The sequence below is a fragment of the Sinocyclocheilus grahami genome, unplaced genomic scaffold (genome assembly GCF_001515645.1).
Source record: "Sinocyclocheilus grahami isolate Dianchi unplaced genomic scaffold, SAMN03320097.WGS_v1.1 scaffold446.1, whole genome shotgun sequence".
Taxonomy (NCBI): Eukaryota; Metazoa; Chordata; class Actinopteri; order Cypriniformes; family Cyprinidae; genus Sinocyclocheilus; species Sinocyclocheilus grahami.
The window spans coordinates 605,871-629,908 of record NW_015505625.1 but is presented as its reverse complement, the minus strand read 5'-3'; the positions used below and the strand labels follow the sequence as shown (position 1 = coordinate 629,908).

The window sequence follows — 24,038 nt, the reverse complement described above, 5'->3', positions numbered from 1 at the left end:
ACACACAGACACACACACACACACAGACACAGACACACAGACACAGACAGAGACAGAGACAGACACAGACACACACACAGACACACACACAGACACACACACAGAGAGACAGACACAGACACAGACACACACAGACACAGACACACAGACACACACACACACAGACACAGACACAGACACAGACAGACAGACAGTAATTAGGAATGAAATTAGAAATCATGAGTAATTAGAGATCGATATACTTGGTAACTGGATGTTGTAAACTTGTTATGAAATATATCTTGTGTCGTGTAATGATAAACCAATGCCGAGAAAGAGAAACTGAAAGGTGAGGCTGGATCATACCTGACAGCATCGCATTAATGTTCATAATACGAAGAAGACTAGATACTGTGCACGATAATGTTTGAGCAACACTGGCACAACAAGAGCATAACACAATAGTGAGAGGTAAGTCGAGCAGGCTCACCTGACCCCTGACCCCTGACCCCTGCCCACCGCCGCTGCCGCTGTGACTCGCTACTTCCTGTTTAGAGCCGACACAGGAGAACACATTTCAGCGATACAAATACTAAATAATACATTTATATTTGTAACTGAATGTTAATAACGCCATTGTGCAAATAATAACAATAATACGTAACACGATTTTTAATTGCAGTACTAAAGACGTATTACTAACAGCCAAACTTTCAAACAATTAATTAAATTAAAAAATACTTCTATATTTGCAAGATTACGTACGGTTGCCGATGAATATACGCTTAACGATGTCTCCGCGATTTCAGAAGTTTTTCGCCGCACAAGGAAATAAAAGTCCCATAAACCAGCAACTGCGTACAATTATAAGCCCCTCCCACCATTCGTTTCAACCAATAGCAGCGTTCGTTACTCTGATGTCCTTCTGTAAGTACTGCGCATGCGTGAACGCCGACAGCGCTTTGTAGCAAACCGAGAGCTCACGCGTGAGAGGTAATGAAGTTAAGAATAATATTGTGCGGCTTTGTATCTAATATAAATATGTAGAATAATGCATCTAACGAGTAATAGTAGAGCGTGTCCGTACACATTGGAGTAATAAAGTAAAGTCTAGCCCATGTAACAAGTAGATACGGTACTATATATTAATTTAAGAATTCATCTGATATATGTATAGTGTTTAATCATTATACTAATGCATTAAGTAGTAGCTGTTTGTGTGTGTTTCAGGCCATGGATTCTCAGAAAGACATTCAGCCAGTTAAACAGCAGCCCATGATCTATATCTGTGGAGGTAGTTCCTCTCTTCATGCTTCATGTGCTGGTGCTTGATAATCCTGTCTTTCCTCACACCGTCTGAGCTGTCCAGTGTTTCTGCTGCTGTGTTTCAGAGTGTCACACAGAGAACGAGATCAAGGCCCGGGACCCCATCAGATGCAGAGAGTGCGGCTACAGAATCATGTACAAGAAGAGGACCAAAAGATGTATCCTCTCTCCGCTAAAGAATGCTTGGTGGCTAAAAGCGGGCGAACAGCCATCATTTACTCACCCTCATGTTGTGCCAAAACCATAACGCACATCATATGATGTAACCTTTTTTACGTTATGAGAAATATAGCTTGTAATCTGCTCTTTTCCACGCAATGACAGTTCATCGTCACCACATCTGTAAAGCTCTAAAAAAACAAAACATAAGTGGTCCATCTGACTCGTGTGTTGTTTTCCAAGCCGCCTGAAGTTATTTTGAAAAGCTGACCATTTAAATTCATTCATCATTATTCTTTCATTCAAATAAGGAGGTTTGCGCTTGATCACAAAATGTGTAATCCGTGGCAATTGCTGTTAATAATGTAAGATATAGCGCGGATGCCCTTTTTGGAGCTTTACAGCCGTGTAGAGTTCTCGCTGTGTGAAGAACAGAAGTGTGTAAGAGAGAACCATTCTTATGCGTTTCATAGAGCATATGGTGGTGAATAAATGAGGGCTTGTTTTTGTGGTGAACTACTACTTTAATTCTTCTAGTAATTACAAAATGAAGCTCTTGCCGGGGTTTCTTGATTCAGATATAGGGTGCGTTCACACTTGTGTCTGGACCAAAAAGGAAAATGATACATTTGGTCCTGGTCCACTGGCGAACCTAAAGGCATAGTGATACGTTCACAACCTGATCGGTCGGCTTGAATGGCGTATATATCGTGACGGAACAACTCACCGAACACCCCAAACAAAAGGTGCGTTAGACTTAAAGCGGCGCTGCGGGTGTATGATATCAAAGCATCCATTAACTGATCGGTCTGCTGCTCAGCGCCTCTTTAAAGGGATAGTTCACCCAAAAATTCTGCCATTAATTACACACCCTCATGTCGTTTCAACACTGTAAGACCTCCGTTCATCTTCGGAAAATAGATGGTGCCATTTTGGAGAGTATCCGCTGGACGTAAACAGCGTATGCTGTTCTGTGTCAGCTGCGTCACGCCGGATCTGTTTCCTACGTTGTTGTGATTTGATCTGAACGAAAACAGCGTATCCGTGTGACGCAGCTGACACAGAACAGCATACGCTGTTTACGTCCAGCTGATACTCTCCAAAATGGCACCATCTATTTCCGAAGATGAACAAAGGTCTTACAGTGTTGAAACGACATGAGGGTGCGTAATTAATGACAATTTTTGGGTGAACTAACCCTTTAAGTCGAACACACCTAATGCCGCCTGCTGGACTAAGCGCGCTCATTCTTGCGTGTACATATCATTTTATTTTCACCACCTGCAACCTCATCGTTGCTCCATGACATGTCGCCAAATCGTGTCGCATCTTGTCATTGCTTCCTGTTTTTGGTTAGTTTGGAAGTATTTGGTCCATGTTGCGTTCATATATCATTCGAACCGCACCAGAGTTCGTTTGGAAGCGGACCTAGACCCATCTTTTCAGCGGTCTCGGTCCGCTTGTTTGGTGCGCACCAGGAGGGTTCGGATGGCAGCGTTCACACTTACTCAAACGAACCGCACTAACAGAGCAATCGCACCAGGGTTTGTTTTAATCGAACCAAACATGACAAGTGTGAAAGCACCCATACATGCCATACTAATTAAGTAATTATAGTCATGTTTACATTTTAATCAGATTTTATTTTTTTTGGTCTTCTGTATTAACCCTCCTGTGTTCATTATATTTTCCCTTAACTCCTGTTTCCAGTGGTTGTTTTTGATGCCCGATGAGATGAATCTGCTGTTTTCCTGTTAGAATTAGCCTTTAAGCACCCATACATGCCATACTAATTAAGTAATTATAGTCATGTTTACATTTTAATCAGATTTTATTTTTTTGGTCTTCTGTATTAACCCTCCTGTGTTCATTATATTTTCCCTTAACTCCTGTTTCCAGTGGTTGTTTTTGATGCCCGATGAGATGAATCTGCTGTTTTCCTGTTAGAATTAGCCTTTTTTTTTTTTTTGAAATCTTTGTGTAAATACATCTATACAATTTGAATGGGCAGTAATGGATCAAAATTGAGTAAAATTCAATTTACAAAAAAATTCTTGAGTGGATGTTTTTACTTTTTGTATTTGCAGTTTAGAATTATAATAACTTATTTTTTGGTGTAAACCCTGCTCAAATCAAGTAGTGATATTATCAGCCATGAATTAGCCTTTTTTTTTTTTTTTTTTGAAATCTTTGTGTAAATACATCTATACAATTTGAATGGGCAGTAATGGATCAAAATTGAGTAAAATTCAATTTACAAAAAAATTCTTGAGTGGATGTTTTCTTTTTGTATTTGCAGTTTAGAATTATAATAACTTATTTTTTGGTGTAAACCCTGCTCAAATCAAGTAGTGAGTTGCTCTTATGGTTTAGGATGGATGAAGGGATTTTTTTTTTCCATTAGAAATGGAAATATTATCAGCCATTACCGAAATTTCACAAGCAATATAGGTCTATTTTACGTGACCAATTTGTGAACCTGTTGTGAAATCTGTGTGGGGAAATTTTTCGCCCAATCACATGAATTCCTGTTGAAAAGCAAATATAAAATATAGCTGCAAGCAACAATTAAGGGGCCAAGCACTCCAAAGGCAAAATGAGGAGCTAAGCATGGCATGGAGCATCAGACCAAATGCAACAATGAGTAATAAAAGCAATTTTAGGATGATTGTAATTGAAATGGCTGAAAAACATGAATAAAACCTCTAGTAATATGATTTAATGGCTTATCACTTCTGACCAACAGGTGGCGCTGTAATCAAATCAATTCGGTGTGTTCTGTGTGAGGTGACAATGGCACACACAAAGTTTGGTGTCATGTCAAAGCTATGCAGAGATACAGCCTCAGATGCAGTGTGGCATCTTTCCAGCTAATTTGTTGATGCGCTAAACGAAAACCGTTTTGTATATCGACACGAAATCCATAACTCTTTGCCAGCTTGCTCTGAAGATGATCCGAGTCAAATTTGGTGAAAATCGGACAAACGCTGTAGGAGTTCGAAAAGGTAGGTTTTCAACATGAATCAAAATGGCGGACAGGACGTTCGGCCAGTTATGACATAATTGGTATCGATGTTCTCGGCATGATACAAGGAATCTATCAACATCAGTCTCATTACAATAGGCTAATGTAAGCAAAAGTTATTAGCATTTTTGGTTTGCCCCCAAACGTTTTGAGTACCATCAGGGCATGGTGCCGAAGAAGCATACCGAGTTTCGTAATGATACGTCAATGCGTTTGTAAAATATAGCATTTTACGTCAAAATTCAAAATGGCTGACATGGTCAAATTCGGCATGCTCCACCGAATCTAAAAAGACCAGTTTTGTGATTTTTGGTCAAACCATTCAGAAGTTATAAGCAATAATAGCTATTTCATATCTCCCGACCACCAGGTGGCACTGCACGAAACACTGCAGATAGTCTCAAGTCATGCTTGTTATAACACGCACCAAAATAAATACGCCAAACCATTGCGGAGATATAGCCTCACACCCATTTTTGCATGCTCTTCGTCGAATTCGTTTGCGTGTTTTTCAAGAACGGTTTGATGAATCAACTTGAATTCCATAACTGTTTACCAGCATGGTCTGAAGATGATCTGAGCCAATTTTGGGACTAGTTAGAAAAAGTATGTTTTTCGAACAATTGAAAATAGCGAAAAAACTAAAGTTTACGATTTTTACATTTTGGAGTTCATTCGACTCGGCATGAGCCAAGGATTCAGAGGAAAAAATAATTTTCCTTCTGTGCTTTACGGTTCAAATGTTATTAGCATAAACATGAGTGAAACTTTGGACAAGTGGTGGTGCTACAGAGTTTGAGTTAGAGACTCCAAATTTGCAATGGTGACTGTTCTGACTGTCCCCACAATCGGTTCTATGGGCTGCCATAGACTCGAGAGCGGAAGAAGAGGAACACCAACAGAAACAATAGGTGCCTACGCACTTTCGGTGCTTGACCCCTAATTAAAGAATGTAAAAATATTTGTTGTCATTGTTGTGTTTTATAGTAGATTCCACAAGTTTGTGTGAAACCTGATGATCACGTGATCCAGCATAATTTGTGAAGAAAAAAACCATTTTGTGCTTTAATAGATGCAAAAACTGCGCAACAAATCTGACAATCTGTATGAATTCAGATGATCAGAATCACAACTTTGCTAACATTTGGACAGTTTCATGATCCTAAAACTTTATATCTTCACGCTTAAAAATAAAGGTTCTTTATTGGCATCAATGGTTCTCAATGACATCCATGGAACCTTTCAAATGCAGTAAAGGTTCTTTATAGTCGAAAAAGGTTCTTAAGATTTCTAAAATGTTCTTCAAAATGGTTCTTTTATGGTGCTTTTCCACTGCGTGGTATGACTCGGCTCGGCTCGGCACGGCACGGTTTGCGTTTCCACTGCAGTTCAGTACCGCTTTAGAGTGGGCGGGATTATTCATGTGTCGTTATAGTTGCGCGACTCTACTACCACGACTCCTAAAAAAAACTCGCCCCATCAAGCTCTCGCTGGGATAGGAACATCTGTTCTTCCACAACAGACAACAAAACTTTTTGGTTATTGTGCATAACAACACAAATGTTGTTAGATGTGGAAATGTACGTTGTCTCATACACTTTGATATCATGCTGCTTTTATCTGTATCCGATGACTACTGAAACATCAGAAGACACACCCTTTCTATATAGTGCATCACCTCAGCTGAGAGGTGAAAAATATGTGTAGTGCTGCTCACACGCCTCGGAGACGATGGCTCAGTCAGCTTCACTAATGGCGCTTTTCCACGGCGTGGTACGACTCGGCCCGGCTCGGCTCGGCACGGTTTGTGTTTCCACTGCAGTTCAGTACCGCTTTAGAGTGGGCGGGATTATTCATGTGTCGTTATAGTTGCGCCGCCTCTACTACCACGACTCCTAAAAAAACTCGCCCCATCAAGCTCTCGCTGGGATAGGAACGTCTATTCTTCCGCAACAGACAACAAAACTTTTTGGTTGTTAAAAAAAGGTGTGCTCGTTCAAAACAGTTGCGTTTGATCCTTCGCTGGCTGTGCTGATTTAAATCTAGCGGTTCTGTTGTGTTTGTGTCGCAAGTTCAGTGACGCGGGTAGTGACGATTCTCTCCGGCCAATCCGGGATCAGCAGAGTTTACACGTCACGTTTTGGTAATGGTACGGGTCACCTGGAACCCCAACCGAGGTGGTACTAAAAAAAGTACCAGGTACCAGGTACTGTACCCAGTGGAAAACCCCCCAAAAGTGAACCGTACCGAGCCGTACCATGCAGTGGAAAAGCGCCATTAGGAACTGAAAGGTTCTTTGGGGAACCAAAAATGGTTCTTCTATGGCATCACTGCAAAAACACCCTTTGGAACCTTTATTTTTAAGAGTGTAACCTGCAAAATGTGTTACTGTAACCAAAATTTAAATGGCTAAACGGAATAACTGCAGTTATTTTGTGCTGTTATAAGCACAAAATACATTTTCTGTTTCTTTCAACGAACAGTCACACTAGTGGTCAAAAATGTTAAATATTTTCTTTTAAATAAGTCTCTTATGCTTGTCAAGACTGCATTTACGTGATCAAAAAAAAAAAGATAATATTGTGAAATATTACAATTTAAAATAACCATTTGTTATTGTAATATATTTTAACAACTAATTTATTCCTGTGATGTAAAGCTGAATGTTCAGCATCATTACTCCAATCTTCAGTTTTTTTTTAATTCAGCAAAGGATGCATTAAATTGAACTTGACAGTAAAGACATTTGTTACAATTTTTTTTTCTTCAAATAATTGCTTTTAAATTTTCTATTCACCAAAGTATCCTGAAATAAATCTAATCAAAAAAATATCAAGCAGCTAAATGATTGATTTTTCACCGTATTTTCATGATTTCTGAAGGATCATGCGATACTGAAAACTGGAGCAACGGTGCTGGAAATTCAGCTTTGCTCAAAACATATTCAAATAGAAGACAGTTATTTTTTTTGTAATAGTATTTCTCAATATTACGGTTTTTACTGTATTTTTGATCAAATAAATGCGGCCTCTGTGACTATACAAGACTTCTTTCCAGAACATTCAAAAATTCTAATTATTCCAAGCTTTTGTCCTTTAGTGCATGAGCTTTATTTTGACAGTATAAAGCACAGAAATTACATCATAAAGTCGTTCAGAAGCCATAACACAAAGAGTAAACTCCTGAGCAGTGTCAGCTGAAGGGCTCTGCAGCTGATCTTCCGCACAATGAAATACAGCAGGGCTCTTTGAACTCCCCTAGCTGCTGTTTCACAGGAAACCTCCCCCACTCTGCAGCAGCTCCGCAGCCCCTCCCCCCGCGTGATGTCACACGTCCTCCCACTTCTGGCTGAGCCTCACAGTCTGCGCAGGGAACAGGAAGAGAGCGAGCGAGGGTATGAGTGTGTGTGTGTGTGTGTGAGGACGGGAGCTCGCTGTACTGTGCTAGGGACTGAGGGCAGCCATGGGGAATTCACAGAAGAAGGCCCCCGGTCACGGAGAGGGAGGGGGACCGCACTCTCAACCTGGGACCCCGGGGTACAAGAGGAGCCATGGAAACAACACAGCCAACTCAAAGGAAGTCCAAGGGAAGAGCCCGGCAGTCAATGGCACCCTTCCAGCCGACAAGAGCCAGGATGAGCCTCAGGGCTCTGGTCCGGCACACAGTGGCACTGCTGGGGCGAGCTGTAATCTGGACGCCCCGTGTGGGGCCCTTCTTCCTCCACTGGCCAGGCTCAAAAATGAGGGCAATATGCTGTTCAAAAATGGACAGTTTGGGGACGCGCTGGAGAAATACACACAGGCCATCGACAGATGTATAGAAGCTGGTAGAGTGCAATCATTGTTTTACTAGTACACTGACATAAAAGTACTGCTTTTTGATTGATTCTAGTGGGACACTGTAATTTTGTGTTTAATTATCTTGAAATTATGTGCGTTAAAATAGTATATTTGACAGATTTTAGGTGTCACCAAAATGCCATTTTTGGCATATTATACTTATATAGTCAACTGACATTTTAACCATTCAGGTTTTTATCTCAAAATAATTATGTATGTGTTCAAATAGTGTATTTAACCATTTTTGGTGTGACCAAGATGACATTTTTGGCAACGTGGTATTTTATAGTATCTGTTTTCCTACTCTTTATAGTATACTGACTTAAAAGTACTTTTTTTTATTATTAATCATTCTGGCTGGATACAAGTATTTTGTGTTAAAGTAACTTTAATTATTTAACAGACTTATTTTATTTAAAATTTAACAGGTTTTGGTGTTGCCAAGATGGTATTTTTGGTAAGGTGATTGTTTTGGCATGGCTATGGTTGTTTTTAAAGTAGCCTATGTTGACTTAAAAGCAGTTGGTTTTTAAAATATTCTGGCGAGACAAAGTATTTTTGTTTAAGTATACTGAAATTATATGAATAATATATTTAACAGATTTTGGTTTATGCAAAATGCCATTTTTGGCAAGCTGACAATATTTTCCCAATCAATTAACACATTTCAATGACTCTTGTTGGGTACAAGTATTTATCTTGAAATATTATATAGTATATGTGTGCATAAATAGTTTTTGGTGACTCATACTGACTTAAAAGTACTGGGTGTTCCAAATGAACCAGCACATTTAAGTGAATCATGTTGTATTGTGGACTACGAAAGCATCTATTGCGCAAACATTGCACAGATCCTGTTAAGCAAAGTTGAGTAAAGCAGGGGAAGGAATCCAATACTGCTATCTAGATGTCCCATGGAAAAGGTCTTAAACCGCTGTTCATCAATCCATTGCATGTTGGGGACTCAAGCCACATTTTTGTGAAACAGAAGTGAAAGCGTTTAACAAAAATGCCACTCACTTCCGCCACTTGGCATTGTGGGTGTGCCCTTTAAAGTTACGTAATGGGCCTTTTGAAAGCAGGGATGTACCGTCTTTCTAAACTCAGCTTCCCCAGAGTTTGTTCTATGACTAGTTGGGCTAGTAACATGATTATCAGGTGACTAAACGAAACGTATTCCAGCATGAATGGCTGCCTGAACACTGAACCCATCCTCCCACATGTAACCATGCAGAACTAAAGCTGCTTTCTTGGTCTATTTTCAGTGCTGTGCTTGTATCTGCAGGTATCGACAGCCCAGAGGATCTTTGTATTCTGTACTCCAATAGAGCTGCTTGCTACCTCAAAGATGGAAGCAGCGCAGACTGCATTCAGGACTGCACCAGGTTAACCACACATTTACATACTCGCTCTGTTCAGTGAATCAATGGCCAGACTTTCACAGAATAATCAGAGCTGCGTTTAGCTTGGATTTACGTGTGAGGTAATACTGTGTCAGAAAGCTTAACACTCAACACAGTTAGTTGCACTGTAAGGAGCTTTACCAGCAGACTGGTTAACCGTCACTAAGATCCCCGGCAGTCTGTTACCGTGTTCTGCTCCTTTGGAGGGAAATGAGTCAGTGAAGATACTGTACTTTCCGCAGTCCTGTTTGGACGCATCCATTCTTTAATCCTATAATAGATCTTAAGAGGAAAGACAGGAAAATTATGGGTAAAGCAGAGAAAATATCACAAGCTTTATCTTATATGGTATTTTAGCATGAATATTTAGACTCCAACACATGCAGCTTTATGAATGGTTTCCTATGTAGATTTAGAGAGTTCATTGTAGGGCACAGGATCAGAGAAAGATCCTGATCCTGTTTCATCCTGTTTATTTATAGGGCTCTGGAGCTCCGCCCCTTCTCGCTGAAGCCCCTCCTCCGGCGGGCGATGGCGTATGAGACTCTGGAGCGCTACAGTAAAGCCTATGCGGATTACAAGACAGTCCTGCAGATAGACACCAGTGTGCAGGCGGCTCACGACAGTGTGCACAGGTACAATTCACAGGATGACATTTTAATATGTTTACAAATGTAGCTTTCTAAAAAATCTTTTATTATTGTCAATATCCTATCTTCAAAACAGGGTTAATTTACTAATTATACATGTATATATACATTTCCCTTAATATATATTTTGCAGTATATTTTGAGTAATATTTATGCTTCACATCGAAAAGTCTGTGCAAATGTGGCCCAATGCACTGTTAATATGAAGGAATTTTTCGTATGGATTTTTCACAGGTGTTTTAACCATATTTTGAATTACACATTGCATGATTGTGTTTTAGGGTTAAATCAAATGTCTGTAAACTGAAAGAATACCGGCAAAAAGTTGCCAGTACTTTTTCTGTAACAGTCTTGGTTTAATTGGAAATGTTTTACAAAATGTTGACAATAGAATAGAAAATAAACTTCAAAAGATGTATTGTCCGAGAAAAATGGTCTTGCACAGTAAATTCATCTCATTTCAAGGACGTTTATAAGAGCAAAGTACTTAAAGGGTTAGTTCACCCAAAAATGAAAATTCTGTCATTAATTACTCACCCTCATGTCGTTCCAAACCCGTAAGACCTTTGTTTATCTTCGAAACACAAATGAAGATATTTTTGATGAAATCCGCGAGCTCTCTGACCCTCCCATAGACAGCAAGGATAATTTCACGATCGAAGCTCAGAAACGTAGTATGGACATCGTTAAAATAGTCCATGTGACATCAGGGGTTCAACTGTAATTTTACGAAGCTACGAGAATACTTTTTGTGCGCAAAGAAAACAATAATAACATAATTTATTCAACTACTTTTCTTTCCGAGTTACCGTCTTCCGCCATTTTGAAGCACCGCAGAACGTAATCAACGTAATCAGTGTTGTTTACGTTCAGTAGACAGCGAACGCATGCTGAACGTAAACAACGCTGATTACGTTGATTACGTTCTGGGGTTTGGAACGAAATGAGGGTGAGTAAGTAATGACAACATTTTCATTTTTGGGTGAACTAACCCTTTAAAGGAATAGTTCGACCAAAAAAAAATTCTAATTCTGTTTTCATTACTCACTCTCATGTTCTTCCAAACCTGTACGAGTTTCTTTCTTCTGCCGAACACAAAAGAAGATATTTTGAAGAATGTTGGTGAACAAACCGTTTCGGTCCCCACTGACTTCCATTATATGGGAAAAAGTACTATGGTAGTCAATGGGGACCATCAACTGTTTGTTTTTTCCGCAGAACGTAATCAACGTAATCAGTGTTGTTTACGTTCAGTAGACAGCGAACGCATGCTGAACGTAAACCACGCTGATTACGTTGATTACGTTCTGGGGTTTGGAACGAAATGAGGGTGAGTAAGTAATGACAACATTTTCATTTTTGGGTGAACTAACCCTTTAAAGGAATAGTTCGACCAAAAAAAAATTCGAATTCTGTTTTCATTACTCACTCTCATGTTCTTCCAAACCTGTACGAGTTTCTTTCTTCTGCCGAACACAAAAGAAGATATTTTGAAGAATGTTGGTGAACAAACCGTTTCATGTTTACGTTCAGTAGACAGCGAACGCATGCTGAACGTAAACAACGCTGATTACGTTGATTACGTTCTGGGGTTTGGAACGAAATGAGGGTGAGTAAGTAATGACAACATTTTCATTTTTGGGTGAACTAACCCTTTAAAGGAATAGTTCGACCAAAAAAAAATTCTAATTCTGTTTTCATTACTCACTCTCATGTTCTTCCAAACCTGTACGAGTTTCTTTCTTCTGCCGAACACAAAAGAAGATATTTTGAAGAATGTTGGTGAACAAACCGTTTCGGTCCCCACTGACTTCCATTATATGGGAAAAAGTACTATGGTAGTCAATGGGGACCATCAACTGTTTGTTTTTTCACATTCTTCAAAATATCTTCTTTTGTGTTCAGCAGAAGAAAGAAACTCCACACTCTTAAAACTAAAGGTGCTTCACCATGCCATAGAAGAACCTTTTTTGTCTAAATGGTTCCATAAAGAACCTTTAACATCTGAAGAACCTTTCTGTTTCACTAAAGCTTCTTTGTGACGAAAGAAGGCTCTTCAGATTATAAAAAGGTAAGAAAGAGACGGCTCTTTAAAGAACCTTTGACTGAATTGTTCTTCTATGGCATCGCTGTGATGAACCTTTTAAGCGTCTTTATTTTTAAGAGTGCAGGTGTCAGGTTTGGAACAACTTTAGAGTGAGTAATGATGACAGAAATTACATTTTTGGGTGCAATGGCCTGTAAGGAAGTAATTGTTTTGCAGTGAAATGGTAAAAATTTCAGTAATGTCATTTGCTCTGTCTTATTGTGTTTGTGATGTGATCTCAGAATCACTAAAATGCTGATCGAGCAGGACGGTCCTGACTGGCGAGAGAAGCTTCCAGAGATTCCAAAGGTTCCTCTTTCTGCCCAGCAGCACTATAAAGATGAAGCAGAGCGCGCAGCCAGAGCAGAGCAGGAGAAGGGTGAGTTAACACCGCTTCGCCACTGAACCAAAACCAACACCAGAACACAGCTACCAGACAGTCTCAGTTATGAGCAATAGTAATGTATAATTGTAATAGTAAAGCATAATTACTAAGTGTACACGGATGGTAAAGTTTAAAACAGTTTCTCAAAAGTTAAAATATATGTTAATATCTGTGCCTTTCACACCTGAAAGGGTTAACCTAGGTCCGTCTTTGAATATATATCTCTTATTTGCATATTTACAAGGTTATTAAAAGTGGGCCTCATTCATTAATTTGAGCGTGAAATCTGCGTTTGAATGTTTTCACAATTCATGATTCAATGATGACCCATCAATAACTTTTGTACTGAAACTTAATCTAAATGTACAAACAGTGAAGGAACAACTGAAATCACATCCTCCAGATGGCCTTTTGAATGTGTTGGGAGGAAAGCATAGATATCTTAAATATTTTTCATCATATAGTAAAAGAGAAAGTAAAGGTGCATTATAGCTGCGAGGTTCCTCTGAATAAAAACACAGATATTATGCATGTAATGTTATATATGTACAGCCGGCCAGTGTGGGGTGTACTGCATTACTAAGTAATTAATTACTGTTATTTAATTACGTTTCCCTTTAAAAAGTAAAGTAAGGGATTATTATTAAAATCTTTTTATCATTATGCATTATTAAAATCACAAGTTGTGTTTGTTAAGATTTGTTAATGCACTGTGAACTAACATGACTGTATTTTTTATTAACTAACATTAACAACGTTTAATAAATAGTGTAATAAATGTATTGTTAGTTCATGTTAGTTAATACATTAACTAATGTTAACAAACGACACCTTATTGTAAAGTGTTGCCACACTTTAACATCTGATGTTAAAATATATGTTTTTACTGTAACTTTCTCCCTTTAAATACTTTAGTCGGTTCAAGAATAATATATGCAATTTTATATTTGAAAGTTTTAAAAGAGCAGTTTCATGTCTATCCTCGTATTGTGCAAATGGTCGAGATCGATTTGGGATTTACAAACGAATTAGTAATAAGTAATGCAATAATTTTTAGAGAGAGTAATTAGTACAGTAATCTAATTACACCGTTGAAGATGTAATTTTGTAGCTACTTTCTTACAGTAACTTAACCCAAACTGCAGCTGGCTCATGAGCTGCCTGTAATCTGGCTTTCATTATGTTTGAACTGGTTTTAGGGAATTACTCAAGGATCTTTTCTTTAGAGAGCGTAATATATTTGCTGAGAGTGATGAAATGTCTGCTCAGACACACCTTAACCCCTAATATTAAAGTATACAGCTATAATTGCTGTGTAAATGCATTCATGCCATTTCTGAGCTGCATCAAACAGTCACCTCAGAAGTGCTTCTGTACCACCTTTGCAGAGTAAATTCTGTATTTTAGCATTATATTGTGGATGTCCACATTAGGCGTCTTAACTAGAGAGACTTCCTTGGTCAACTAGCTTCAGCAGAAAGATCCTGCAGGTTGATCTTTATTATTGAAGCATGGCTATACAGACCAGGACCAGGATATTCATGCTGAGGTTATGAAAGAGGGCTGCATGCATTAAAACATAATGCATTTCCAAACAGAAATCCATGCTGGAACACCAAAGACCGGCAAATGCAGGCCAATGCTGATGAATAATACATACAGAAAAAATGCCGTTGAACAACTCACAACAAACGCCCGCCGGGAAGCCTTATTAGGTTTGACATTGAGTGTGACGTTTGAATTTTCTGTTGTTCACGTGTTTATGGGAATTATGCAAACAGATTCAGTCACACGCTGCATCTAACAGCATTTGTCAGCATGGATGTACCGCGCTTGATGGCAATCAATAATGTAAAAGAGTAACATAGTCAGCTCTCATCGTAATGGAACCAGACGGCTCCGGTTTCATTCTGACCTGAGAAATGATCATGACCGGGTCGCATGATCACACGGCACACATCAGCGCCGATCAATGGGACAACCTTTGCTCTGCTGTCCTTTGAGCCAGATGCAGTCATAGCCATGGGTGTGTGTTATGTTATTCCCACTGCACTCGCTGCCTGCACTGCAGCTGAACTCTTAAAAATAAAGGCGCTTAAAAGGTTCTTCACAGCGATGCCATAGAAGAACCATTTTTGGTTCCACAAAGAACCATTCAGTTTTAGGAACACTCCACTATTTTTGAAAATAGGCTCATTTTCCAGCTCCCCTAGAGTTAAACCGTTGTAGTGCAACAACAACAACAACAGAAACATTTGAATGATGCAAGATCAAAGTTACTGTATTACAAAAACAACAAAGTATTTATATTTAAAACAATACAAATACAAATATTAAAATACATTTAAGATCCTGTATTACAGTACTGAAAATTCAAGGTGAATATATCCTTAACTGTAAAAAAATCTTAATGGTAAAAACAAATAAGCTTATTTTTTTTGTGCAAAATGTAATTTCCAGTGTTATTTTAGTATAATTTCTATACAATTATAGTATTTATAAATATTTTTAAATTTTATTTTATTTTTATATTTTCAGTTTTTATTTTAATTCAGTTTTTAACTTTTATTTTAGTTTTTTTTAAAGGTAATTTTGTTATGTGCTTTTATTAATATAAATATAACTTCAATATAATTTTTTTTTTATTAAATGTAATACATTTTTTAGCTTTATTTTTTAAATAGTAGTTTTAGTTCTTCCAGACAACATTTCAGATTTTAAGTTTTTTAAGTTAAGTTTTTCATCTAATATTTATATTTATTTTATTTCAGCTTTATTTCAATTACCAAATAGGCTTGTGTCAGTGTGCTTGGCAGGTTTGCAGTGGTTGGTCTCACACTCTAGGTGCTAAAGGTGCTTCACGATGCCATTGAAGAATCTTTTTGTCTAAATGGTTCCATAAAGAACCTTCAACATCTGAAGAACCTTTCTGTTTCACAAAAGCTTCTTTTTTTGGCGATAAAAAGGTTCTTCAGATTATAAAAAAGTAAGAAAGAGATGGTTATTTAAAGAACCTTTAAAGGAACACTCCACTATTTTTGAAAATATGCTCATTTTCCAGCTCCTCTAGAGTTAAACAGTTGAGTTTTACCATTTTCGAATCCATTCAGGCGATCTCCGGGTCTGGCGGTAGCACTTTTAGCCGTAGCTTAGCATAGATCATTGAATCTGATTAGACCGTTAGCATCTTGCTCAAAAATGACCAAAGAGTTTCTGTATTTTTCCTATTTAAAACTTGACTCTTATGTAGTTACATCGTGTACTAAGACCGACGGAAATGAAAAGTTGTGATTTTCTAGGCCGATATGGCTAGGAACTATACTCTCATTCCGGCGTAATAATCAAGGAACTTTGTTGCCGTACCATAGGTGCAGCAGGCGCAATGATATTACACAGCGCCTGAAAATAGGCTAACTTCCGTCAACATAACCAACGTGACCACCTGCTTGCACAGGGAGCGTGCTGGGGACTATTTTCAGGCGCTGCGTAATATCACTGCGCCTGCTGCACCCATATTTTCAAAAATAGTAGAGTGTTCCTTTAAAGGTTCTTTAAATAACCATCTCTTAATTACTTTTTTATAATCTGAAGAACCTTTTTATCGCCAAAAAAAGAAGCTTTTGTGAAACAGAAAGGTTCTTCACATGTTAAAGGTTCTTTATAGAAGACAAAAAGGTTCTTCTATGGCATCGTGAAGCACCTTTAGCACCTAGAGTGTGAGACCAACCACTGCAAACCTGCCAAGCACACTGACACAAGCCTATTTGGTAATTGAAATAAAGCTGAAATAAAATAAATATAAATATTAGATGAAAAACTTAACTTAAAAAACTTAAAATCTGAAATGTTGTCTTGAAGAACTAAAACTACTATTTAAAAAATAAAGCTAAAAAATTAATTAAATTGAAGTTATATATATATATATTTTTTTTTAAACTAATAAACTAATAAAAATGACAAAAGCACCTAACTAAACTAAAATTAAAATAAAAACTGAAAATATAAAAATCAAATCAAATTGAAAAATATTTATAAATACTATAACTGTATATAAATTATACTAAAATAACACTGGAAATTACATTTTGCATAAAGAATAAAGCTTATTTGTTTTACCATTAAGATGTTTTGTTTTGTGACATTAATTTCATTACAATTAAGGATATATTCACCTTGAATTGTCAGTACTGTAATACAGGATCTTAAATGTATTTTAATATTTGTATTTGTATTGTATTAAATATAAATACTTTGTTGTTTTTGTAATACAGTAACTTTGATCTTGCATCATTCAAATGTTTCTGTTGTTGTTGTTGTTGTTGCACTACAATAATGAGAATTTGGGAGGGAAATGTGCTTAAATGTGATTACATTTTTATTTGTTTGTTTCTTAGTTTTAGTCATTTTGAGAATTATGACCCAGACATGCTCTTGACGGGTTTTGTGACATTTACTCTTTTAGAGTGGATGCTATAATTTAGGGAGGTATTCAGAAGTGTTATTCTACTGTAAATCTACTTTCTCCACAGCCAGAAAAGCAGAGGCTCGGTTCACATTGCTGAAACAAGAAGGAAATGACGCGGCGAAGAACGGACAGTTTCAAGGTGCCGTGGACAAATACAGCGAATGTCTGGCCATCAAACCTAATGAATGTGCCATCTACACCAACAGGTAAACCTGTCCTTCACTTTACAACTGTTATTATTATCAGCCAAACACAAGCTGTGTTCAGAATAGCACAATACAGTATTGCTCATATATATCACTAATATAGTATACACTGTACAGTATGAAGCAAGCAGTGCGCTATAGTAACCAGTTCTGAACACAGCCGCAGTTTGGTGCAGCTAAATACTTACAAAGTAGCAATGAACTGAACCAGCTGCACATGTTGTCCTGAGCCTTCCAGAAAGTGCTGAGGCTGGAGATGCTCAGACGAGGCTTTTCAGTCAGCAATTAGCTCTGACAACCCCAGCATAAAACAGCGGAGGAGAGTCAGGCCGCACTGCTGAATGAGAAATGTCTGCCGTGTTTTTCAGAGCGCTGTGCTATCTCAAGCTGGAAGGTTTCGCAGAAGCCAAACAGGACTGTGATTCTGCACTTCAGATCGAGCCAAACAATAAGAAAGCATTTTACAGACGAGCACTAGCACACAAAGGCTTGAAGGTGTGTATTGTGCCATCAAACATGCCATTTATATTCATAAGAAAGCATGTCTCCTTCATTTTTGTACATTTTACATGTAAAACATTGTGAATAATGATTGTGCGTGCGGCATCAAACTAAGCTTATATCATGATAGTGTTGAATTCAGAGCAGCAAGGCAGAGTCTTGATGGTCTGTCTGTATGTTTTGCCTCAGGACTACCTGTCAGCCAGCACTGATTTACAGGAAGTGCTGCAGTTGGATCTGAACGTGCAGGAGGCCGAGCAGGAGCTGGAGACGGTGACTAGCCTGTTAAGAGAGAGTCTACTGGCTCATTCTCAAGGTGAAGTCTCACTGCCAACGAGAGACAAAAACTAGCACACTGCAGACTATGTAGGAAATCAGTTTCTTGGAGCAACACCGTTACTTTTAAAAGTAATGCATTACAATATTGCGCTACTTGCTAAGAAAAGTAACTAAGTATGAATAGTAATAGTTGAATTGGATCAGGTCAGCAGCAAAGACATTGGTTAATATAATAACCTATTTAATTATTGCAGGTTTGCGTCATTCTGAGTTTGTAACATGACCATATAACAGCTTAAAATGTTATCTGATCGAATGAAAAAAATATACAAGAAAAAACTAAAATATTTTGTCAATAAAATAAAAATTCTTTTTTTTTTCAAATAAAATAATGGCGTTTTTTAAAAATTAAAAATAATCTGATTTTGGAGTTTGACAATTAACACATTGTAGCCAGGCTTGGGACGGCCCACATAAACGAGCCAAAATGCTTTACATGTCTTGAAATATTAATTTCTGAACATTAAACATTGACTGTCAGTCTTTATTCTCACTATTACATCTCTAATGCCATAGAATAGCATAGTTTAATAATAGCGGGGCACATTGTATCACTGTGTTACAACGTTCCCCATCTGCGCAACTGGAATTTAAAACCGGTTAGTGTCTTCTGCTAGTTATCGAAGCTAGCATGTGTGCAAATCACGTGTGTTACAACTAACCCCGTTACTTTGTGTCCCGCACTCCCCTAAGCATCATGATCGCCTATTTTGATTTGAAAAAGTAACTCTGATATTTTCTTGTAAATAAAAAAGTAATGCATGACTTTACTAGTTACTTTAAAAAAGTAATCTGATTACGTTAATCGAGTTACTTGCAATGCATTACCCCCAAAATCGCAAGCACACAATCATAACGTCACACCCTATATTGTAGCATCACATAACTAACTATAAAACCAAACTTTTTCTAAAAAACAAACACTTGAACATACATCAGCATTATAAGAACTACCTAAAGTGATGGAAACCATTTTGAGGGAAATATTTAATTGAAGTGTAATTAGATTTTTTAATTTGGCATACCATTCGTTTTCATGAAGATGGCGGGGTTTATGACCCATAATGCAGTCAGCCACCAGGGGGCGATCGAAATATTTTGGCTTCACCTTTCAGGACGTGAGTGGCACACTGGTCTGGCCAGTCGCCACATGCTACAAGAGTGACAAAATCAATCACAAACCACAGCCAATCAGAAGAGCGTGTGGGCGGAGCTATCTCTGCAAGATAGCGTCTCCAGTGTTGCCAAGTCTACGGTTTTCCCGCGGAATTGGGATAATTTAACACTAGGCGCGTTTCCATTGCAGTTTTGCAGAGCAACTTTTATGTTTCTAACAACAATAACAAAACAAAAAAAGTCACAGAGACTCACTTTGAGAGAGGATTGTGGCTCATATCTAGAGACCAAAATAAATGTAACAGACACAAACTACTCAGAATACACGGGCAACGTATTGGCAACCACCTACAACGGCCTATCATCATGGTGGAGAGTTATGCACAAGAAGACAGAACTCATATTTTCTGCAAAACATGTGTATCTTGTAAAGCGTTCACACCAACGATGATAACTATAGCAATAACTAAAGTTTTAATAATCGTTCTAATTCTGTGAGAATAATGTTCATACTACATCTATAACAACACAGAGGAACGTATGTTAGGCGTATTTTCAATTCGCAATTTCAATTTGCGCAATTTGAAGGGTAATGGAAACGCGCCTACTGTTGTTTTTCATGTCCACGGGTTAAAGTGACCCCAATAACTTGATATTTATCCCCTGCAATGCAAATTTTACCAGGGGAACCTCGCCAAAAAACGAACGTGATTTTTAACGCCCCGAAACGCCATTGGGCTAGTAGAAATTGGGCGGGTTTTGTTGTAAAACATGGCAACCCTGGCTGTCTCCGACTTGTAACAAAAATGTAAACGATTTTAACATTATTCAGAATACATACTCAGTAAGTAATACAATATTTGTTTTTAAATACAGTTGCACAGAGTTTACAGATTGAATGTTCTTGTTGACTTGTTGTTTTCAGGATCCGAGGTAAATGATCTATTATCTATATTGTCTATTAAAGTCACGCAAAAGGATATTGGAACTCAAATGAAACAATTTAAGTAGTGTACAAAAAACTTATCTGAGATAATGACCTATCGACCGCGACGTCCCAGTAACCATTACAAAACAGAAGCTGCTGTTGCTGGTCGTTGCGTCGCGTTATTAGGACACGAAGCAACAATCATTTAAACAGTTTAGCCTACATATTTGTTTAATCAATATCACTGTTGTTCAGTAAACACAAAGTTAATACTAAGTAGACTAATTTACATGTTAGACACAATATTGGCACTTTACTGTTTTCCGAGCATCACACAGCAGTGGCCTTACTAAATGAATCAGTGTTCTGAACGGAAAGGTTGAGTGAATCATTCATTGACTCGCTGCCACCTACTGGTTGGTGTGAGCATGAGACCTGCAGAACGAGGCACTGAAAAATCCCTACCACTGATGAACAGACTGGGAGCAGTTTTATACTAAGTTTATAAAAATGTGATTGCAGAATGCAGCAACGGATCATTTAAATATTCTAGAGAGTGTGTAATAAAAACCAGAAAACTGTTATCTAACAGCTGCTATAATCAGCCATGGTACCTCAGTGAACTTTAATCTTAGGTTTAGCTGATTAGTGGTGGACAAGGGTCATTATTACTATTGCTCATAACCAAACAAATCCCTCATCCTCAAGTACTAAACTTTGGCTCATAACCATGTGTTTATGCAACAGATATGAATGATACATACAGAGCAACTTTTATGTTTCTAACAACAATAACAAAACAAAAAAAGTCACAGAGACTCACTTTGAGAGAGGATTGTGGCTCATATCTAGAGACCAAAATAAATGTAACAGACACAAACTACTCAGAATACACGGGCAACGTATTGGCAACCACCTACAACGGCCTATCATCATGGTGGAGAGTTATGCACAAGAAGACAGAACTCATATTTTCTGCAAAACATGTGTATCTTGTTAAGCGTTAAGGCCCATTCACACCAACGATGATAACTATAGCAATAACTAAAGTTTTAATAATCGTTCTAATTCTGTGAGAATAATGTTCATACTACATCTATAACAACACAGAGGAACGTATAGAAGCCCGTTTTCGCCACAGAATCCAAAAATAAAAAAGGTGATTGAAACATTTTCTCTCATAATTCTGACTTTTTAAATATAAACTTGATATTCTGAGAAGAAAAGTAAGAATTGTGACAAAAAGTTTTGTATTTTCTATTCTGTGGCAGAAAGAATTCTGTGCATCTCACAATTCTAAATGTATATCTCACAAATTCCAACTTTTTTCACATACTTTTTCCTCATAATTTATTTCTCACAAATTCTGAATTTCCCCCCAGAATTCCCAGGTTTTATCCCAAATTTCTGACTTTTTTCTCAATCTTTTTTATCAGAATTTCGCGTTTATATCTTGCAAATTCTTACTTTTTTCCCTCAGAATTCTCGTTATATCCCACAATTCTGACTTGTTTCTCACAAAGTTTATATCTCTCAAATTCTGAAATTTTTCTCACAATTCTGACTTTTTTCTCAGAATTCTGAGTTTACATCTCACAAATTCCAACTTTTTTCTCATACTTCTGAATTTATTTCTCACAAATTCTGAATTTCCCTCAAGAATTCCCACTTTTTATCCCACAATCCTGTCTTTTTTTATCAGAATTTCGAGTTTATATCTGGCAAATTCTGACTTTTTTCCCTCAGAATTCTCAGGTTATATCCTACAATTCTGAGTTGTTTCTCACAAAGTTTATATCTCGCCAATTCAGACATTTTTCGCACAATTCTCAGTTTATCGCTCAAAATTCTGACTTCTGAGTTTATATCTCACAAATTCAATAATTTTTTCTCCGAATTCTCAGGTTTTATCTCAAACGTTTGACTTTTTTCCTCTGAATTCTGGGTTTATATCTCAAATTCTTTCTCTCGAGGTTCAGCATACACACCAAATGTAGCACTTAAATGGCAACAACTGGCTTCAATGTGACATACATGATGCTAACTAGTACCGTTTCCTCTCTGCAGGTTGACATCGAGGCAATAAAGGTTGAAATGAACAGAAAGCTACAGGAAGAACAGACCCTCCTTCATTAAAGCCGGACACGGCAGATCCAGCGAGCCTGAGAATTCCAGCTCACGGGTCCCACAGTCCCGCCACGAGGGTCCATTCATCCTTTAGACTGTCATGTGCCGCAACTAAAGTTTCCCTTCCAGCAAACACTCATCTCACCTTCTTCTAGGAATATTGTCTGATAATGCCGACAATGCAAAGCATGCAAACGGTTCATACTCTGTAACTCTGGCTTCAGTAGGCACGTGTGGGCATGGCACGGCTGGGAAGCGTGAAACAAACGGGATTCTCGGTTTATGATGGGACGGTTGTCGTGTGTATAAGAGAGATGTGCCTTTTAAAAGAAGCTGTGGCTCACATATGGAGTGATTTAACACTCTCAGACAAAATTGTATAGGGATTTAATTTGCTGCATCTCATTTCTCAGGATTTAATATATTTTTAATAGCTATTCCATTGTGTTGTGTAATATATGCATACACGTAGCTCATGTAGTGTAATTATTTTGGACATCTTCTAGCCTTCAGCCCAACCATTGTCTCAATATGCATAGATAAAACACAAGATCCCACAACAAGGTATGAATGTGCAATAACATTAGATATAGTTTTTCTTTGGGATGTCAGCAAAAGAAATATGTTTCAGATAAATACATTTGCATCAGCTAAATAAATTACTAGATGAAATATTTTTGCCTTTCGACATTATTAGTTTAGAAATTATATAACAGTTGTTTTATAATTGCAGAACCACTGGAAATATAAAGCTAAAATAGCAACACCAATGATTTTAGATAATGCATCCAAATGATTTGAATGTACACTACTGCTCAAAGTTTGGGGTCAGTAGTTTTTTTTTAAAGCTTTTAAAATAAGTTTATTAAAATACAGTCATAAACAGAAAAAAAACAGTAATATTGTTAAATATTATTACAATTTAAAATAAGTTTCCTGTGATATATTGTAAAATGCAATGTATTCCTGTGATGCAAAGCTGTATTTTCAGCATAATTTCTCCAGTCTTCGGTGTCACATGATCCTTCAGAAATCATAATATGCTGATTTGCTGCTCAAGAACATTTCTGATTATTACCGATGCTTTTCCTGCTTTATATTTTTGTGGAAATCACCTTTTTAATTTAGAATTCTCTGATAAATAGAAAATTCCAAAGAACATTCATTTGAAATGTAATGTTTTGTAACAAATGTCTTTACTGTAACATGATTTGATGCATCTTTGCTGAAAAAAAAATATATATATAGACCCCAAACTTTATAGCTATATTAAATTTCTCATAAATATTACTCAAATTCAGTAATACTATATTAAGGTTTATGTTAGCAGGTGCAATGGCTAACAATAATTTCACAGCATTTCTTATGGTTTCTGTTTCTTATGGCTTTAATGAAACGTAGGAGATTTTTTAAATTCAATTTTTCACTCAATCTGTTATGCTAATATTTCATACCCCACTGTATATATTCAATTTGATTCCTTCACCTACACACACTGCCATAA

At 37.5% G+C, this 24,038-nt stretch overlaps 3 protein-coding genes across 5 annotated transcripts in view; 2 read left to right on the top strand and 1 right to left on the bottom strand.

Moving 5' to 3' along the window:
- LOC107552308 (poly [ADP-ribose] polymerase 10-like) overlaps positions 1-814 on the bottom strand; it is a 3,321-nt gene extending 2,507 nt beyond the window's left edge. The window contains exons 1-2 of one of the 2 annotated variants that reach the window (XM_016234166.1): positions 745-814; positions 470-526 (exon numbers count right to left, since the gene is read on the bottom strand). The gene's annotated coding sequence lies outside the window, so the exon portion shown is untranslated. Of the gene's footprint in view, positions 1-345; positions 440-469; positions 527-744 lie in introns of those variants that run through there. The other variant, XM_016234167.1, reaches the window with a different exon arrangement.
- A 57-nt stretch (positions 815-871) lies between these two features.
- Positions 872-3,233, top strand: LOC107552306 (DNA-directed RNA polymerases I, II, and III subunit RPABC4-like). Of its 2 annotated transcripts, XM_016234164.1 has the most exons (4): positions 872-972; positions 1,210-1,273; positions 1,371-1,463; positions 3,175-3,233. In XM_016234164.1, exons 2-4 carry the CDS (start codon positions 1,213-1,215, stop codon positions 3,195-3,197), a joined length of 177 nt encoding a protein of 58 aa, XP_016089650.1. In that variant the 5' UTR covers positions 872-972; positions 1,210-1,212; the 3' UTR covers positions 3,198-3,233. The 2 variants fall into 2 exon arrangements, with proteins under 2 accessions (XP_016089650.1, XP_016089651.1); XM_016234165.1 differs by lacking the exon at positions 872-972 and having other exon boundaries at positions 1,192-1,273.
- Positions 3,234-7,847: 4,614 nt separating this feature from the next.
- Positions 7,848-23,404, top strand: LOC107552321 (sperm-associated antigen 1A-like). The gene is made up of 8 exons (XM_016234182.1): positions 7,848-8,315; positions 9,614-9,713; positions 10,214-10,366; positions 12,710-12,846; positions 17,382-17,523; positions 17,892-18,018; positions 18,214-18,340; positions 22,475-23,404. Exons 1-8 carry the CDS (start codon positions 7,952-7,954, stop codon positions 22,477-22,479), a joined length of 1,155 nt encoding a protein of 384 aa, XP_016089668.1. The 5' UTR covers positions 7,848-7,951; the 3' UTR covers positions 22,480-23,404.
- Positions 23,405-24,038: the final 634 nt, after the last annotated feature.

Bases quoted from the DNA above. Each gene is read 5' to 3' on its own strand.
- LOC107552306 (XM_016234164.1), top strand. From the start codon at position 1,213: ATGGATTCTCAGAAAGACATTCAGCCAGTTAAACAGCAGCCCATGATC. The intron at 1,274-1,370 runs GTAGTTCCTCTC...GCTGTGTTTCAG, and splicing joins CATGATCTATATCTGTGGAG to AGTGTCACACAGAGAACGAG. The intron at 1,464-3,174 runs GTATCCTCTCTC...TCCTGTTTCCAG, and splicing joins CAAGAAGAGGACCAAAAGAT to TGGTTGTTTTTGATGCCCGA.
- LOC107552321 (XM_016234182.1), top strand. From the start codon at position 7,952: ATGGGGAATTCACAGAAGAAGGCCCCCGGTCACGGAGAGGGAGGGGGA. The intron at 9,714-10,213 runs GTTAACCACACA...GTTTATTTATAG, and splicing joins TGCATTCAGGACTGCACCAG to GGCTCTGGAGCTCCGCCCCT. The intron at 10,367-12,709 runs GTACAATTCACA...ATGTGATCTCAG, and splicing joins GCTCACGACAGTGTGCACAG to AATCACTAAAATGCTGATCG.